Consider the following 18,613-nt stretch of genomic DNA (forward strand, 5'->3'; position numbering starts at 1 on the left):
TAACATAAAACTTATAAAAATATAAATATACTTAGACATTGTGTCTTAATTGGCATAAGAGAGGATGGCAAATAGAAAAAGATTCTATCAGCCATGCATGCCATTTACTTTCTGACAGACACAAGATGGCTCCTTAAGTATCGGTGGTTGGTATTGGCAGGTTTCACGAGTACCTGATACCAGGCATCGTTACTTTAGTTCCTATTCGACAGGGCTTTGGCGCCAGCGAATAGCTGAGGGTAGGTTTGCAGAAAAAAGAAAAAAAAAAAAAGACAGAATAGGTGAATTTGTAAATAGTGAACGGCAAATTATGCTTTTCCGCCATCTTGTAAGTAACTTCTAACCTTTTTGAGTGGACGTCAAGTGCTCGCGGATGTGTGTGTGACCTCTAGATTGCGGGCAACATGGTTGGCCTGAAACCCTCAGACGTGCCCCCTCCTCTCGGGGTAAAGATGGCGAGTGCGGGGGCGGCGGCGTGCATCGCCGACATCGTCACGTTTCCCTTGGACACAGCGAAAGTTAGGCTACAGGTAAATGCCTGTGCCTGTGTGTGTGTGTGTGTGTGTGTGTGTGTGGTTACAATGAGCGCTCAAAACATGTTTCCCGAGTTCAGATCCAAGGCGAGAAGAAGGTGGCTGCAGCGGAGGCCAAGGCTATCCGCTACAGGGGCGTGTTCGGGACCATCAGTACCATGATCCGCACCGAGGGTCCGCGTTCGCTCTACAACGGGCTGGTGGCGGGCCTGCAGAGGCAGGTGTGCTTCGCCTCGGTGCGAATCGGCCTCTACGACAACGTCAAAGATTTCTACACCGGAGGAGCAGAGCGTAAGCGAGGATTTTATGTCGGGCCTGAGCACAGTTGCCTAAAATTGGCTCGTAAATGCTTGACAATAGGGCTGCAAATAACGATTATTTGAACTATTGACTAATCTGTCGATTTTTTTTTGCTTTCGATTCATCGGATAAAATAAACCTTTTAACATCCATTCCTTACACCCAAAAGCAGGACATCAGAAAATCGGCAAAAATGGTAAAAGCAGATGATTGCAGTCTCATTTTGATGAAACACAAAGACAATCAGACAATGCTTTCATAGAAGACTACAGAAATCAAAGAATATTTACTGTTGAGAGGCAGAAATTCTGACGATTTGGGCAACTTTAAGTTAAAAATGTCTCTTAACCAATTAGTCTATTATCAAAATAGTTGATTTAATTTGAAAATCGCTTGGTTATCGATGAATCGTTGCACCTCTACTTGGAAATTCAGCACCCGGAGAGAGTGTCACTCAGCAATGTGACATTTCGGTTTATCATGAGGGTACCCACGAAAAAAGTCTCAAGAACCCACACTCGAAAAGACACAGGAAGTATGCCATTTTGCTTTACAGCGGCTATGTTAGGATCCATTTGGCCATTTTCCAAGAGATTTTGTCCGATGACTTGCAAAGTTTAAGTTGTGTCATTGCGTGTGTGTGTGTGTGTGTGTGTGTGTACAGATGCAGGAGTTCTAATGCGCATCTTGGCCGGCTGCACGACGGGCGCCATGGCGGTATCGTTCGCTCAGCCCACCGACGTGGTGAAGGTGAGGTTCCAGGCTCAGATGAACCTGGATGGAGTGGCGCGGCGCTACAGCGGCACCATGCAGGCCTACAGACACATCTTCCGCAACGAAGGACTGCGCGGACTCTGGAAAGGTGTGGTGACTACTACAAAGATAATGAATGCTGCTTTGGGGGCTTCATACTAGCGGTGCGAGGGTACAGGTAACCCACGGTACATTCCGTAGCTCGGTTTTTGGTCTACGGTTCGGTGCATTTTCGGTACGTGGGGGACGGCGGGAGCGCCAACTCGATGCGGCGGGCTGGGGCTGATGTTGGTGCGCAATGGTATACGTTAGCTATGCAAGTTTAAAAAAAAAAATAAATGGCATAAAAAAATACCTTAAAAATGCAGTTTATTTTTATAATATATATTTATTTTATTATCATATTTTCATAATTATTCAAATATAATTGATATTATTTTGATATTATAATTTACTTACATTGTTAACTTAAATGTGAATAATAAACCCGATACGAAATAAAATTAATTAAAATATAATCATATTTTTGGTACTTTTTTTTTTTTTTTTTTTTTACTGTCAGAGTCTGAATTCTTTAATTATTAGCATTTCAACACAGTTGGTGCCCTATTAAAAAGGTGTGAGAAAGCAAACATTAGAAGCCCGAGTCTGGAACACTTATTATTATTTTTTTATTATTATTTTTAGTATGTATTATAAAATATATATTAAAAATGTATGTATTACAAAATATATATTAAAATATTAGCTTAATGTGGAATAAAATCACTTTCATTTAAAGCACAATTTTTTTTTTTTTTTTTAAAAAGGAGATACAAATACAATGAAAATATATACAAATAATTTTAAATATATTACTACAACTAATAGCAATGAACATCATCATTTGTCAAAACTTGAAATGTGGAAGTTTTTCAAGCACCAGTAGGAACCCTCAATTTTCATGACTTCGACAATCATTTCACGCAGGTAATAAAAAAAATAATTTACAAGAGTAGAATTAATTAAGAAACTGGATAATACATGTAAACATTTATTTTAGTAAATAGTTGTATTTTTTCTGTTTCCATACTGTCCTTGAATGTTTACTATTCTTATTTCGACACCATTGATGCAAAAAGGAAGCAAACATCATTCAAAGCAAAACTTGAAATGTGACCGTTTAAAGCGCGTCACTATGGAATCCTCAAATTGTAATCTATTATTTTATTTATTTTTACATTTTTGAGGCTTTAATTGACATGAATTTGATTTTGGATGAAGTTCATTCCCAATTAGCAATTCTGAAATCCCACCAGGAACGTTGCCCAACATCACGAGGAACGCGCTGGTCAACTGCACCGAGCTGGTGACCTACGACCTCATCAAAGAGGCCATCCTGCGACACAAGCTCATGTCAGGTGACGCGCGCACCCACGGAGGAAGCCCATTGGCCCGCGGCCCTCACACCCTCCGGATGATAAGACTGTCGGTGGCGTTTCCCCCCTCCCCGCAGACAACCTGCCGTGTCACTTTGTGTCGGCCTTCGGCGCCGGCTTCGTCACCACGGTGATCGCCTCCCCGGTGGACGTGGTGAAGACCAGGTACATGAACTCTCCGCCAGGTCAGTACCGCAGCGCTATCAACTGCGCCTGGACCATGTTGACCAAAGAGGGGCCCACAGCGTTCTACAAGGGGTGAGTGAGGCAAAGCCCTTTGAGCATTTCAGTCAAATACTACTAGTATGCTCTTTGCACTCACGATTAACACAATTCTGCACACTAGTACACTTATACCTAGCTGTTCAACTACTTTTATTAGTGAAGAAAAGCTGCGCACTAGTTGACGTCTGCAAGCTACTAGTGCTACAGTGGTACCTTGAGATTAATTTGTTCGGTGCCCCCGTGCGTCTCAAATCATCTTTCCCCATTGAAATGAATGGTAATGCTATTAATCTGTTCCAGCCTCTCTGAAAAATATTTTTTTTATTAAGGAATAATAGCACTCTATGATATTGTACTTCATAGAAATAGAGGAGTAACATAATTTAGAGACACTGTACTGGATACCGGCCTTATTTCAAGGTATCAGGTACTGGTGAAGGTTGGCGAGGCCAGCCACCGATACTTAAGGGAAGTCCTCATTGCCAGTAGTTGGCGCTACACTGCTGCGGTTTGACACATCGGCGACTCATTATGTGCGTCAAAGAAAGATCCTTGATCACAGTTGTCTGTCATTGTGTACTCGGAATCAGTGAGTACTCAAGCGGGAATACTCGAACTGGTATCGGTCTGAATAAAAAGTCGCATCAAACAACCCTAAACATAATGAAATAGAATGCAACAAATTAAACAGTTTGTGCATCATAATTTAATGCTGCAATCCAATTCATTGTGCTGCTCCTTCTGGTGTGCCCGCCTTGGTCACTGGGAGGCAGTGTAATACTACAGTTGTGCAAACACAACTTGAGAAGAATAGTACTTTGTCTACTAATACTGTGACGCAGAAAGATGCTGTTATATTAACTTTTTTTTCCATAGATGATATAGAATATATGTCCGTGGGTATTGTTAGATTATCTATAAGGGCATACTAGTACATTGACTATTCAGCACACAAGCAGAATTTCAAATAAATTAACACTTACACCGCTATCATCCCATAATTTCCCCTTTTGTGTTTTTTAGCTTTGTGCCGTCCTTCCTAAGGCTCGGCTCGTGGAACGTGGTCATGTTCGTCTCCTTTGAGCAAATCAAGCGCGCCATGATGGTGACCAAGAAGCGCTTTGACGCCTCCAACTGAACCTGAACGCACCAGACACAGCATTAGGTACACTCAGTAACCCTCCGAGAAAGAATATTGCGTTAATTAAATAATGTATTGAATATTTATAATGTAATACAATGGACAAATGTTAGTCTTCAAACTAAATAATAGAGCACAATTTATTGAATATAAATTTAATACAAAATAAAGGATTGTCTTGAATATTCTGAAGGGCTACATTTAATACAATATAATTATATCATTTAATCCAAAATATTTGTGTATTGAAAACTATTAAATAAATACAACTTTAAAAACATTAAATGTGAGTAGAGTATAATACAGTGGTGCCTTAACTTACTAGCTTAATTTGTTCTGTGACCACGCTTGTAACTCCAGTGCGACTTATATATGTTTTTCCTTCTTTATTATGCATGTTTGGCTGGTTCGACTTATACTCCGGAGCGACTTATAGTCCGGAAAATACGGTAATAACAATTAAAAAGAATGTAAAGAATTAAACGGTTTGTGCATCATGACTGCATGCTTTAATGCCCATTGACGTTGTGCTGCTCCTGGTCTGCACGCTGTGGCCACCAGGGGGAGTATACCCTATTACTTAACAAATACACAAAGAAGACGGTCCCTTTTTAAGTTCAGTAACTGCAGTAATAGCAGTTGTTTTTCCACAGAGGATAAAGAATATATGCCTGCGAGTATTGTTATATGGTCTGTCTGTCTAAATGTGTTGCTACACCATTTGTTTGCGACACCCATGCTAGTTTCATTAGCCGGTTTGCATAGTGTGCTAGCATTAAGCGAATGATCATTCGTAAGTTACGTGTTTTACACGGGTAATTTTTGAAGAATTCCTCACTACCTCCTGCTTGTTGTGAAGTTTCCTGGCAGCATCTAGCGTTTGTACCAAAACCTTTGCTCACAACTGGAGGGGGAAATTATTATTATTATTATCATCATTAAATCACCCAAGTGACTGCTCAGATCTTGAAAAATTAGTTGAGGTACCACTGTACAATGTATATATCTGTAAATAATTACATATCATCATCATACATTTCACTGTATTTATTTAAAAATACCTTCATACTCATGTTTAATGCATTTCTAAAAAACAATCTGGAGATGTACTATTGTTGCATAAATATATCATTATTGTTTTACTGGATAAATATCAAATATATTGATATCCTAAACATTAAGCAATTATATTTAATACATTAAAATGTTTAATTATTAAACACGAGTACAATAAATTACATAATTTTATTTTTTAGAAATCATAAAATGTGATATATTTTTTAATTTTCAAATGATTGTAAGTGCTTAGATGTTCCAGCCTCAAAAAGGTATGTTGTGGTTGTCTACAACATGCATTTTTAATTGTATCAAGTTTATCAACGTATTTCATGATGTTGTTCTGTTAAGTTATGTTTTATTTTACCAACTACATAACTGCAGTATTTCCCCTTGGAGATAAAATGGTGTGTGTGTGTGTGTGTGTGTGTGTGTGTATGTGTGTGTATATATATATATATATATATATAAAATATTATATATTATATAATATATATATATATATAATATATATGTAATATATATATATATATATATAGACATAAGGCAATTGTTGTGTCCAGTGAGTGTGTTAAAGGTGAAAGTTAAAGGTTTTCACTTGAATAAGAAGCCCAAAACGTGCCCAAATGTCCATGGTACTCACATGTAAAAGCTGTTTATATGAATACTATATATAAATATAATCTTTTACACTCTGCTGTGTGCGTGTGCCTTTATTGTACAGTTTGGATTCCAACAGGATGGATGTACAGAGAGGACGCATAAAACAATCTCTGTAAAAAAAAAAAAATTACAATTAAATAAATAATAATACATTGGTCACACTACTACAGAAACATCAAAATCCTGAGATGGCCAAGTAACTATCATTTTGTATTGTGTGTTTTAGCTGCATTATTACTATTATTGTATTAGTGTTAGTTGACCAAAAAATAAATACCATTTTCCCCTGCTGAAGTGTCTTTTGATCCTATCAACAATAATTATAATATGGCAGTTACCTCTAAATTCCCAGAGGTTTGTGCTCGTGTCTCATTCAGTCTGCTTCCAGGCTGGCATTTCCCGTTGGTGTAGTGTTAGTTTTCAGACGGGTGCGCTCAGCGTGAGAGACACGTAGGGATCCTTCAGGAGGGTCCGGACGACGTGGTGAAACTTCTCTCTGTACTGGTTGAACAGCATAACGCTTTCAGGCTCCTCTGCCAGCCAGAATTTATCAAACTCAAAAGCCAGGTAGCCTGTCAAGGAAGATGAGCAAAAATCAAGACAAACTGCATTGCTTTTAGTTGCGTACGCTGGGCTATTTTTCGGAATACCGCAAAAATGCCCGACATGCTGACATTGCTGAGGTGAAGGCATGAAATATAATGAGAATATAATTTCCATTTTACAGTATTCCAGAAAATAGCCAAAATTGTTCGCGAGAAACAGAAATACTACAGTACGTGCGGTCCTTTGAATATCTCCCTCAAAGATTACAGCACACTTTTTGTACACGAATGATGGGCACTGGGCTAATTCCCAACATTCCACAAAAATGCCTGAAATGCTGCACTAAAAACTCAACGTTTCCCCCTCCTTACCCTGAAATTACTTACCCCGCTAAAAACACTTCCCCCCGGAAATTGCCTATTTGTTAACTAGAAAAAGATTATAGCGCACTGTTTTTTGTTCACATATCACACACACTTGACCATTGTTACAGCATTTCACAAATATGTCCGCCACATTACATAGGAATAAGGAACTGGTTATTGCTGTACATAGGAGGAGGAGGACTATTTTTGATAAATAAAGCTGTTAGGAGACTCCACGAAAATGGCCGACATGCTGCACTTAAAAATGCAATATTTTTTAATAACGAAAATGGTATGCTATGTAACGCCACATTATCTTTACAAAATTTACAGGGCATTGCTTACCACACGCATCACGCATACTGGACTATTTTTCCAGGATTCTACAAAGACTTTCAAAAGGCTGCTCAAAAATAGGCAATATATTTCCTAGAGAAAATGGTACGATATGTAACGCCATGTCATCTCAAAAAAGATTTTAGTAATGCTTTTTGTACACGAATCACGGACTGGACTATTTTCCAGCATTCCATAACGACGGCTGACGTGCTGCACTAAAAATGCAGTATCCCCCCCCTCAAAATTGCACAAAAGGTAGTGGGGGACAATGTTAGGCATTCCAAAAAAAAAAAAAAAAAATGACAGACATTCTGCGCTTTTTACCATGAAAGTCCTATTGGGGTACTCACAGTAAAGCTGATGAAAGTGTTGCAGCTCTGGGGCACCGGGCACCGTGTTGTAAAAATGAGCTTTGAGAGCACCGCTCTTTAGCAGGCTGTACGCCATCTCCGTCAGGTTGATCCCCACGATAGCGTACGAGTACCTGGAATAGCCATCAGACAATGCGATGCCTTTTACAGGGAGTCTAAAACCGGCTCAAATTGCACACTGTTGCCTCTTTCACACACACACACACACCGCAGAAGATGAACAATTACCCGCCTTTGCCTTTCACGCAGAACGCCAGCATCTGCTGTTATGTATAAAAGAATTGCTGGACAGCAATAATTGCTTTCAGCACAGCAAGGCGGGATAAGTGAGGTGCGCGTGAAACTTCACCCCCTTGTCGAGGAAGACACACTTACACACGGCATCATGCCATATTTTACAGACCGTATTATTTCCATTGTCGCGCTCTCTCAAGTTGAAACTAAAACTGCCACGACCCCATTTTTATTACAGCGTTTAAAAAGCAGTACCCCCTATATGAATGCAATATCACCATTCTGCCTATGATTCTACCGAGAATGCGGAAAATTGGGTGCCGACTCCTACGCTCATTCCGTGTCGGTGCCGTTTGTGCAAAACAGTGGAGGAAAAAATGGGTGGAAAAAAGCGAGGCAGTGTGAAAGGGGCTTGTGTCTCACCCCAGTTTGGGATGGTTGGCATGAGACAGGACCAGGCGAGCTTCTTGTGTGTAGTGCTCACTAAAGAACCTGCAAAGGAAACAAAACAAAACAAAAACAAAAAACAAAAAATCTAAAGTCCAGATTAGCAGAACAGATGCTTGTAACAACGCTGGAGAACACACTCACAGAAGGTTTATGAGGCCCAGCATGCCCATTCCTCGGAAATCCGTCTTGGGGTCGTCCCCTTGGAAGCCGATGTCCCCCCACTGCTTGGTCACCCTGGACTCCAGCTTGACGTTCGGCATGAGCAGCTGCCAAAGCTGAGGGCGACACACAATTATCCCGTTATGCGGCGGAACGTTGAACGTTCAATCTATCGGTTCAATATTGAGGTCCTTTATGGAGGTGTTGAAATCAGAATTTTGGCGTCGTGACAAAACGAGCCCGGGTGGATTATTTGTGTCCATTATTGCCGGTACATACCTTCAACAGCATAGCCTCATGTTGAGTGTTCTCTGGGCAGAACGTTTCCTTCCTGACGTCTTCCACGAATACGTACAGGCTCTTGTATCCCGTTATCTGCAGCAGCGATGTGTGCAGGCTTTCCTTGAAACTAGAAGTAAGGAATTTGCTATGTTATATAAACATAAAGACACTTGATTGATCAGTTTTCAAATGAGTGTGACTTTACTGGGGATTTGTCTGCACTTTGATATTCTTTTCCTTCATTATTTGCTCCACGTGTTTTCCTAAGTGCTCCCTGCTGCTTCCCACAGCACCTCGTAGAAGCTACAGAGGGAGAAGGAGGAATAATGTAAAACACATCAACTGTAGAAAACGTGGAAAAGTCAACACTGCAATTGTTCTGCAGAAACTCTGCGGTAGAGTGTACAAATGTACCTAATGTAGTGTCCAGTGAGCACACATGCAAACACCTTTATTCATTTTAGCTGATTAGATACTCATTTCAAAACGGAGAGTAACAAGACAGGTTTCATACAAAACGAATCAGGATGGATCCTATTTACAGAGCGGACCTTTGCACGGCTGATAATTGTGTTGTTGTGACATGTGTTTAAAGGCTCCCACCGTGCCGTATATTACATCAGCTCGACTAATAGCAAAACTGTTGACACCTATCAAGACGTGCATTGTCTGCTTACCTTGCTCTTTGACGACTTGAGGGAGTATTCTGCAACGGCAGAGACACAATCGTAAGACAAACTGAAAATGAACATTGAAAAAAAATATTATATATACTATATCACGGAGATCTGTCGAAAACTCCCATGTCCAAATGTGGTCAATTGAATATTTTTTCACAAGTATCATCGATACTATACTTCAGTCCCCACGTGGGTCTGTTATTTTAAAAAAAAAATATTGACCAAACTGAAGTGTGCAAAATGGCTTGCGTTCTTTGACGATGCAATGTTAATGGCTCTACTATTATATCTATTATTTATACCCGTTTTCATTGCTCTGGCCGCCCCCGGCCCGTATCTCGAGCATATCCTCTGCAGCTCACACGTGCCCGTCGCATGCCTGAGGAGCCACTTGATCCAATACCTCAAGTAGGTTGTGTACACATACTGCCAGATGTGCATCAGCATACTTCCTGTCATGTCCATAGAGGGAAAATAACTGTTAAAGAAGTAACTACAATCAAAAGGTACAACACAGATACTCTTGTCATTGTATCAGCATTACCAGATTACTGGTGCTACTTTGCTCAATGACTCTATTGTGTTGTATGTATATTTTGTCATGGTGGCTTGTTTGCGATAGCACGAGAGTGGCTCCAACTACCAGAGACAAATTCCTTGCTTGTTTTTAACATACTTGGCCAATAAAGATGTCGATTCTGAAAATGGAAATGTAAAAAATATTTCCAACAGTTTCTTTTTTTAATTTGAAATACACACAAACACACAGAATATCAAAATATCAGGCTTCCATTATGTTATGTGAACACTGAACAGAGAAAAATACCAAACTAAATTAGAAAAACAAATAAAAGGGGCATTAAAAAAACATGGTTACAGAACAAAGTGGATATGAAAAAAGGATATATTCGTTAACTTAAAATCCATATTGGCTAACGTGAAAGGCATTACGAATAAATTATCTTTAAATTATTTGTCTAATTTAAACATGGAAGAGTAGTTATTAGTTTTTTTTGTTTTTTTTTTTTTTTTACCGTTTTATTAAGCAGAAATATTTGCGTTAGAACAATTATGTGTTCCATTATTAGTTTTTAAATAAATTAAGTCACAACATAACGAGAACAAATATGACTGATAGTGGTTAGTTGGTTGGATTCAATCAATCAAAAACATTTATAAATTGCTTTTCATCCCCAAAAACTCAACTCAAATTCTAATTTAGACATGGATGATATTTATTACTTTTAGCTTATTAAATTATCGAGCAGTAATATTTCTGGCGTTAAAACAAATGTGTGTTAAACTATTTGGTTATTAAATTCAGAGCATGCGCAGTGGGGATCGCGAATTTGAGCTAGCCCCGACGCTAACTGGTAGCATAAAAGCAAACTTTGAGCGAAATGTTAGAAACGCGGGTGAGTAAATTGTCGTGTCCACTGCGCGCTGACGTAAATCAGCAGCAATTGTGCGACTTGCCGACAAGTCCACGAACAAACTGGCTTGCTGCCCAATTGAAGACTGCGAAAGCGTCGTCCGGACAACAGGTAGGTTGTCACCGTCGCGAGCCAAGCTGCAACTAGCTTGGCTCACTAGGTGTTTCTTTAAATTGCTTTTGTCTTACCCTTATTATTCTCTTAGGATTAAAAAAAGAAAAAAGATAACGTATCCAAAAGTTTATCTGGAACGACCATCCGGAGTCGACGAATTTGCAGTCAGGACGAGCTGGAACTTCCTGCGGCAGCTGGAGACACCGGAAGTGCTGTTGCCGTCGCCGCCGCCGCCGCCACACTACATAAAACACACTCGCACACTCCCTCATCCCTCTTTTCGTTCTTAATTAATTTCGTTCCCTCCTTAAATCATTTAATACAATGTATACCTACTTTTGTCCCACCATATAATTTTGGATTTGCATGCCGTTATGTCAGTTAAGCGTATGTAAAAGAGGCACAAATATTTAGAGATTTGGTTGAACGTGACTTTCGTGAACGTAGCACGCACGTCAGCATTTGTTATTTGAATGCCCCTGACTATTTTCATTTCAAATTCATTTCACGAACTGGCCTCAAGATGTCGCCACGGGACCCCTCTTAACTGGTGTGTTTATTTACCAGTGTGTGCGCGTGCGTCTGTCACATCATTGCACTTATTTTGTGTGCAGGGAAGTTATTTTTCCTTTGTGCCAAGCTATTAAAACGTCTATTGCAAATTGTTTATAATTGACAGATTAAAGTTATTTTTTACTTTTTGTTTTGTATACTTGATTCTTAATAATGATGTAATGCATATTACAATACAATGCATTAACGATCATTGTGCATCGGCGGCTTTCGTTGTACATTTGAAAAATTATTGAATAATCTATTCATATCTCATAATCTGTTCAGTACATATTTTCTAACATTAAACAATGATTCATATTCCATACGTTGTAACAAAAACTGCAACATTATACATTTTTTAACATATATAATAAATACAGCATTTTTTTTTACAAATGAATTTGTACAATAACAATAATGTCGACTTTTTATTTTCCCCCACAAATAATGAATGATATCTATTACAATACAATATGTATTATACATGAATTTTATAATAGTAAGTGACCAGCCACTCCTGGGAAGGTTGACCACGAGTCCATGTTTCTCTATTTTTGGATAATGGCTCTCACTGTGGTTTGTTGGAGTCCTAAAGCTTTATAAATTGCTTTGTAACCCTTGTTAATTACTTTATTTCTCATATGTTCTTCAATTTCTTTGCATTGCGGGATTTTGTTGCAGCTTTTTACCATCTTTTGGCCAACTGTCAAACAGGTTGTATTTAAGTGAATTTTTGATTGAACAGGTCTGGAGGTAATCAGGCTTGGGAGTGGTCAGTTAAAATGAACCCCCCCCACCACCACCCCCCCCCCCCAAATTTTAATTAATAGCCACATTTAATTCATGATATAACAAGGGGGGAATTATTTTTTTCACTCAGGGCCAGGTAGCTTTGAATAGCGTTCCCCCCCATAATAAGAAAGAAAGAAAGAAAAATCACCATTTAACAACACCATCTTGGGTTTACTTTGATGAGCTTAAACATTAAAGTGGGGAAACTATGCATACACTTTATATATATATATATAGTACACATTACACAATTAAAGTGATGCGACATGTTGCATATTGCACCTTTCAATCATAATCTGCCCACTATTTATGTGACATATTGCACGTCATCATACTCCTTTGCAGGTGAATGAATCTGACTCAAACTAAGAAACAATGGCCCCACACATCCATTCATCACCTTATTTCTGTGTTTAGTCTGATACATCGTGCACACACAGTGGACCTTGGCGGTGACTCATTGCAGCTTGTATCGAATTGTGTGCGGAGCTTCGCCGCCCCTCTCAAAGAAAAAGGAAAACCCGCTCGTGGCAGGCAAGCGGGAGGGCGTGGCTCATGTCACCCAGTGTGTTTCTCGATATTCATGCGAGGGCTTCTTCGAGCCTCCTCACCGCTCGCCGACACGGATGCGCCAACCGCAGTCGCCGCTGTCAAGGTAAGCGACCCCCTCGCTCTTGTTTCTGCACCCCTAATACACACACCACAATAGCGCGTTGCTTTATCACGATGTTGCGTGCACCCGCAAGGTCAAACCTGCAGGGGGAAAAAAGAAAGAAAAATTCTCATTGCATGTTTGTGTTTGTGGCGTGAAATCTCACTGCTGCAAAGCAAAGGAAACATGATAGTTCATTCGTAAATGGATGAAACTGAAGCCGAATGTGTGTAAAGGCAACGAGGATGTGTTTTCCCATCCATATTTGCACTGTGGTGACAGACGAGTGCATGAATAGTGATAGGGCAAACACAAACGCTTCAATTGTCTGCCCACTAAGGCACCTGCATGTTGTGTGTGTGACCCTTCCATGGTTTGAAATCATGCTATCAATGAATTCTATATATAAAAACTGATGGTGTTTGTGTGTGTGGACTAGAACTGATCGTCTTCAATAAAGTCATCAATGAAATTGATAATGTTGATGGAGTGTCTATCTATCTATCTATCTATCTATCTATCTATCTATCTATCTATCTATCTATCTATCTATCTATCTATCTATCTATCTATCTATCTATCTATCTATCTATCTATCTAATCGATTCCTGTGTTACTGTATGTAAATAATGATACAGTAGATCAGGCATGCCCAAAGTCCGGCCCGCGGGTCAAATCTGGCCCGTGTCCAAATTTCCTCCGGCCCGAAGCATCATGTCATAAAATCAATAATATGTGGCCCGCCAGCACAGTTTAGCTCAGAAAACAATACAGACATACAACAACAACAACAACAACAAAAGCCCTTTTATATTTCACCAGAGGGTGGCAGTAGACCTCTGGCCGCATCCTTGTCGTGTGACCCCTTTGTGAACTTTTACCCCTGTGGTATGTTTTTAGCCCATTTCTAAAATGGCAACTGAAACTGGATTTCTTCACTGACATACAAAACAACTGTGTCTGCCTAATTTACCAAGAGACTGTGGCTGTTTTCAAAGAATTTAATATTAAGAAGCATTACCAGACGAAACATGCTAACTACGATAAAGCTACCGGCGAACAAACTCGCTGAAAAACTGAAGCCACTGGAAGCTGTTTTGATAGCACAGCAGCGCTTTTTCACAAGAGCCCGTGATTCAAATGAAAATTCTACAAAGGCGAGCTACGAGTCTCAGTGAATTGATTTTTTGTGATGATCAAATTTCTGTCATCTGATTTGACTATACTATAGTCAAATCAGATGACTATATTATACATTATAATAATAATATAATCACTATACTAGCTGCATAGTCACAATACTATTCTTTGTCAAAATGCACTGGGATGCGATTTGTTAAAACAAAATCAATAAATATATCCATCCATCCATTTTCTGAGCCGCTTCTCCTCACTAGGGTCGCGGGCGTGCTGGAGCCTATCCCAGCTGTCATCGGGCAGGAGGCGGAGTACAGCCTGAATTGGTTGCCAGCCAATCGCAGGGCACATACAAACAAACAACCATTTGCACTCACATTCATACCTACGGGCAATTTAGTGTCTCCAATTTATGCATGTTTTTGGGATGTGGGAGGAAACCGGAGTGCCCGGAGAAAACCCACGCAGGCACAGGGAGAACATGCAAACTCCACACAGGCGGGGCTGGGGATTGAACCCGGGTCCTCAGAACTGTGAGGCAGACGCTCTAACCATTCGTTGACCGTGCCGCCCTTTTCCGGACCAATTCAATGAAATTAGATAGTTTTCTGCTGCAAATTGATGATTGGAAACGCTGCAAGTAACAGACGCAAGTTTAAAAAGTAACATACCAAACTATCTATCTATCTAGCTATCTATCTGATGTCTGTCCGTCCATCCGTCCGTCCACCCCCCCCCCCCACCCATCATTTGCAACTGCATACTAATAGCTGTTTCAAATTTTTTTGACCATCTGAAGAAAATGAGCATATTTTGAAATCAATACCTCTCTGACAGTATGAAAAAAAACAACAACATCTCAGTTAAGGCAGAACCATTGATAGCTCATGTATTGAATCTCATTAGATGGTGGAGGTGTACCTAATAAGTGTCCAGTGAGGTTGTAGTCGTGCTTACGCGAGTGTTTATTGACATCCATCTTTATGGAAACAGCAGTTGACAACTGAGCGACGCATTGCCAAGAGCAATTGATAGTTAACCTATTGCCCCTGGAGTAGTATTTTATTTTATATTTACATTTTTGTAGGAGTAGAAGAAGAACAGAATAATGCAACATAAAGTTGAATGTTTCGGTTAAGGTAGTTTATTTTGATTTTTTTTGGCCCGTTTTACATAGTATTAATACCTAATTATTCAACATTATAAATGTGATATTAAACCATTTTTGTCACCTTGTTTCAGATGCCACTGTTCAGCTACATCATTATTTAAGTATTTGCTGTGTTTCACTGTTTATTTTATTCTGTACTCTGTGATGTACATTTGAAGTAATTTTATTATTTGCTGGACTTTACTGCAAGTTGTTCTGGCACCGCAAATTATTTTGCATACTGCTGTTCCATTTTTATTTTTTATTTTTTTAACCAAAACTAATAAACTACAGTAGATGACACTTTTACGACAAATGCATAGTATACTGGTTTATTTTTGTTACTTTTAGGAGGGCTATAGAATGGAATCCACTTATTCAGTGTCCAATTACTGATTTATCATGCCTGGGATGTTGTGCAAATCAACCCCTCCTCTATTGTCATGTAATACCGCTGCAGTACGTTTGTAGTTGGTGTGTGAATGATCAATCGTCAATATTGTTGGCAGAAACAGAGGGCCCCAAGATCAAATTTTGTTCAGGGCCCCAAGGAGGCATGTGCCAGCTCTGGGTGAACATTATTTGGTCACTGACGTTAGCTTTGTTGTGGTCGTTAACAGCTCTGAATGACTGCTGCTGTTTTTTTTTGTTTTTTTCTTCTCCCACCATAGGACAGTACACATTTGGATTAGACCAGCAATTCAAGCGTGAACGTGCCCGTCCAGCATGGGATCCAACCCAAAAAGGACAGTGACTGTCCAGATGGTGCCTCAGCTGGCTGCGGCGGACGCAATCGCCAAAAAGGAGTCAAACGCCAACTGGACCACGGAGACCGACATTAAACTCTCCCAGGTTTGTCGTACATCACCCGGCTGCAAACAGGATCAAACTGCGTCGGTAGTGCCCGTTAGTACCCTTAAGAAGACTGTCGACATGTTAGGCAAAGGTGCGGCTGAAGGGGGAGAGCTAAGGGATGCTAATGCTAACATTAGCAACATTTTAAGCCTGGCTGATGACAAAGTTTGTAAGAGTCCTGGCTGCCGCGTGAAAACGCACAAGGACGAGGCTACCGTCTTAACCTCGGCACTGAATAACTCATCCAACCTCAACAGTGCTCGTGACTCGAGACACCTAGCGCCTGAACCGGATAAAGTGGCGGAAGCGGGGAGCGTGTCAGTTCACAAAGACAAGGACATGTCGAGTCCCAAGGAGCCCGGTCACAAACGAAGGCACTCCGTTTCTCTTCATGAGCCACTCAAGCTCAAGCAAAGCACGGAAACTACTCCCTTACTCAACTCGACTTTGCCTTCGTCCAACAGCCAGAACATCAAAGAATTATTCATAGACAAAGTATCTGTAGACAAAGAATCTGTAGATAAATTACCGATAGACAAATTATCTTTTGACAAAGTATCCATAGACAAACACAAGCCAATACCGCTGCAGACAGACCCCTTGTATTTGCCTCAGGTGACGCAACAAGTCCAGGAACATCAGGAATGTCAGACTGAGCCTCGCTGTAAGCTCTACAGAGAGGCTTCCACGATGACCTCCCCTCGACTGCCTTCAACCGCGGGCGAGCGGGGCCGCGACGCTGAGGTCCAGGCGGTAGCCGGCACCAGCTGCAAGGCCGTGTCCACCAGCCCGAGCCTGCTGCCCTTCAGGCCCAAGGCCGCCGCCCTCGAGGATGCTCAGAGCCTCACCGTCATCTACCAGGCCGACGGGAGTTTGGGCTTACGCCAGATTGGGCCGTCAACCGATATGCGCTCACCGTCCACCGCAGAGAGGCTCACTGTTGAGGCGGAAATGTGCCCCGCTGCCGCGGTCGACTCGAAGATGGGGACCAAACCCAAAGAAAGCGCTTCAACTCTCAGCAGCATCCAACCGGTGTATCAGATCAACATCGAGCACGGAGATCGCAAGGAGCCAGAGAACAGAAATGCAGTGGATATACCTGCGACCAATTTAGAAGAATCCCAAAACACGGATGTCCTTGCCAGGCCCAGATTTGCAGACAAGGCTGTGACAGCCCAGACCAAACCTTCCGTAACCACAAAGACTTCATCCAAGTCTGAGGAAGCAAAAGTTTCAAAAGACCTAGAAACTGAGGCCGATCCTGGCAAGCAGCAGACGGAGGTTGTGGAAAGCGATGACGAGAAGCAGACTCGGAAGAGCGTCCACGACGTGGTCTGGGATGAGCAGGGCATGACCTGGGAGGTCTACGGCGCATCCGTGGACCCCGAGTCTCTGGGCTTCGCCATCCAGAGTCACCTGCAGTGCAAGATCAAGGAGCAGGAGAGGAAACTGATCGCCCAGACCTCCTTCCGCAAGTCCATCACGGGCGTGGACTCGCCAAGAGCGGGTAAGAAGAGTAAGCGGCGGCAGCACAATCTGTTTCGTTCCATGCTACGTAACGTGCGCCGCCCCAACTGCTGCGCGCGCCCACCTCCTTCTGCTGTCCTCGATTAGCGGTTGAACCAATGTTAAACTCTCCCAGCCCCCACCGACAGCCCCCCAGAGTTCAAGGTGGTCGCTGTAGTGATGCCACGTGACGGGACGACTCTTTCCCGTGAGTATCTCAGAATGTTGTAGACTAGACTATTTGTGACGTTTGTGATCAAAGGAAGTAAAAACGTATACAAATGAACAATACATTTTGATAGAAATGGATATTTAAAACAAAAAAAGAGAATATGTCTATAAAAGAGAGAATATGTCTATAAACTAATCAAAGGCAATAATAGAGAAACGCATGTGTATTAGTTGCAATGGCAAGGGTTATTTGACAATGAAGAACTTTGCATTTAAAAAAAAAGGTAGCGGTTACAGGCGGATATGATTTACTGTCAAAGTCCTTGTGCAATATACAATACCAACATTTCATCACAGCTGTTTTTAAGGTGTTCCGGGGTCCTGTGTTTTGAAAGTCCCCCACGTCTCACCTTTCATGAACATTTATTTTCTCATCCTGTTAAAAAAAGACAAAGAGACTGTATGCATACATGTCTGTTTACTCTTGGGTTTTCTATTAAAAGATGAAAAAAAACCAAAAGTCTCGTGTCACATATTCTTTATTTCCAAAACACATTATTTGGATTGCTCATTATTTTATGATAACAGTGGCTGAGCCTTGCCTCGAATAACAGAGGCCTCCCCTAAAAAGGTTTGTAATTAACTATAGATGCCACAAGATGGCGGCAAAATGATATATGAAGCTCCTCATCTCACTTCAGGATAGTTTCAAGCTGCAACAAGATGGTGCCAA

General features: G+C 40.9%; 3 protein-coding genes across 9 annotated transcripts; 2 read left to right on the forward strand and 1 right to left on the reverse strand.

Moving 5' to 3' along the window:
- Positions 1 to 404: 404 nt before the first annotated feature.
- ucp1 (uncoupling protein 1) lies at positions 405 to 4,460 on the forward strand. 3 transcript variants are annotated; one of them, XM_061680390.1, is made up of 6 exons: positions 405 to 530; positions 614 to 824; positions 1,498 to 1,695; positions 2,885 to 2,986; positions 3,082 to 3,262; positions 4,253 to 4,460. In XM_061680390.1, the coding sequence occupies exons 1-6, from the start codon at positions 405 to 407 to the stop codon at positions 4,365 to 4,367; spliced, it is 933 nt and encodes a 310-aa protein (XP_061536374.1). In that variant the 3' UTR covers positions 4,368 to 4,460. The 3 variants fall into 3 exon arrangements, with proteins under 3 accessions (XP_061536374.1, XP_061536375.1, XP_061536376.1); XM_061680391.1 differs by lacking the exon at positions 2,885 to 2,986; XM_061680392.1 differs by lacking the exon at positions 1,498 to 1,695.
- elmod2 (ELMO/CED-12 domain containing 2) lies at positions 3,242 to 11,285 on the reverse strand. Of its 4 annotated transcripts, none has more exons than XR_009768835.1 (10): positions 11,137 to 11,285; positions 9,818 to 9,967; positions 9,513 to 9,541; positions 9,041 to 9,138; positions 8,833 to 8,962; positions 8,536 to 8,669; positions 8,368 to 8,436; positions 7,690 to 7,823; positions 6,428 to 6,661; positions 3,242 to 3,253 (listed from the first exon to the last, which is right to left on the reverse strand). XR_009768835.1 is itself a non-coding variant. In XM_061680389.1 (9 exons), the coding sequence occupies exons 2-9, from the start codon at positions 9,960 to 9,962 to the stop codon at positions 6,510 to 6,512; spliced, it is 891 nt and encodes a 296-aa protein (XP_061536373.1). In that variant the 5' UTR covers positions 9,963 to 9,967; positions 11,137 to 11,285; the 3' UTR covers positions 6,206 to 6,509. The 4 variants fall into 4 exon arrangements, 1 of the variants encoding a protein (XP_061536373.1); XR_009768836.1 differs by lacking the exon at positions 3,242 to 3,253 and adding an exon at positions 4,282 to 4,369; XR_009768834.1 differs by lacking the exon at positions 3,242 to 3,253 and adding an exon at positions 5,993 to 6,199.
- Positions 11,286 to 12,854: 1,569 nt separating this feature from the next.
- On the forward strand, positions 12,855 to 18,363 carry gprin3b (GPRIN family member 3b). Of its 2 annotated transcripts, XM_061680484.1 has the most exons (3): positions 12,855 to 13,064; positions 16,020 to 16,200; positions 16,819 to 18,363. In XM_061680484.1, the coding sequence occupies exons 2-3, from the start codon at positions 16,075 to 16,077 to the stop codon at positions 17,815 to 17,817; spliced, it is 1,125 nt and encodes a 374-aa protein (XP_061536468.1). In that variant the 5' UTR covers positions 12,855 to 13,064; positions 16,020 to 16,074; the 3' UTR covers positions 17,818 to 18,363. The 2 variants fall into 2 exon arrangements, with proteins under 2 accessions (XP_061536468.1, XP_061536467.1); XM_061680483.1 differs by having other exon boundaries at positions 16,020 to 18,363.
- Positions 18,364 to 18,613: the final 250 nt, after the last annotated feature.

This window comes from Phycodurus eques, chromosome 6, assembly GCF_024500275.1.
Source record: "Phycodurus eques isolate BA_2022a chromosome 6, UOR_Pequ_1.1, whole genome shotgun sequence".
Lineage (NCBI taxonomy): Eukaryota > Metazoa > Chordata > Actinopteri > Syngnathiformes > Syngnathidae > Phycodurus > Phycodurus eques.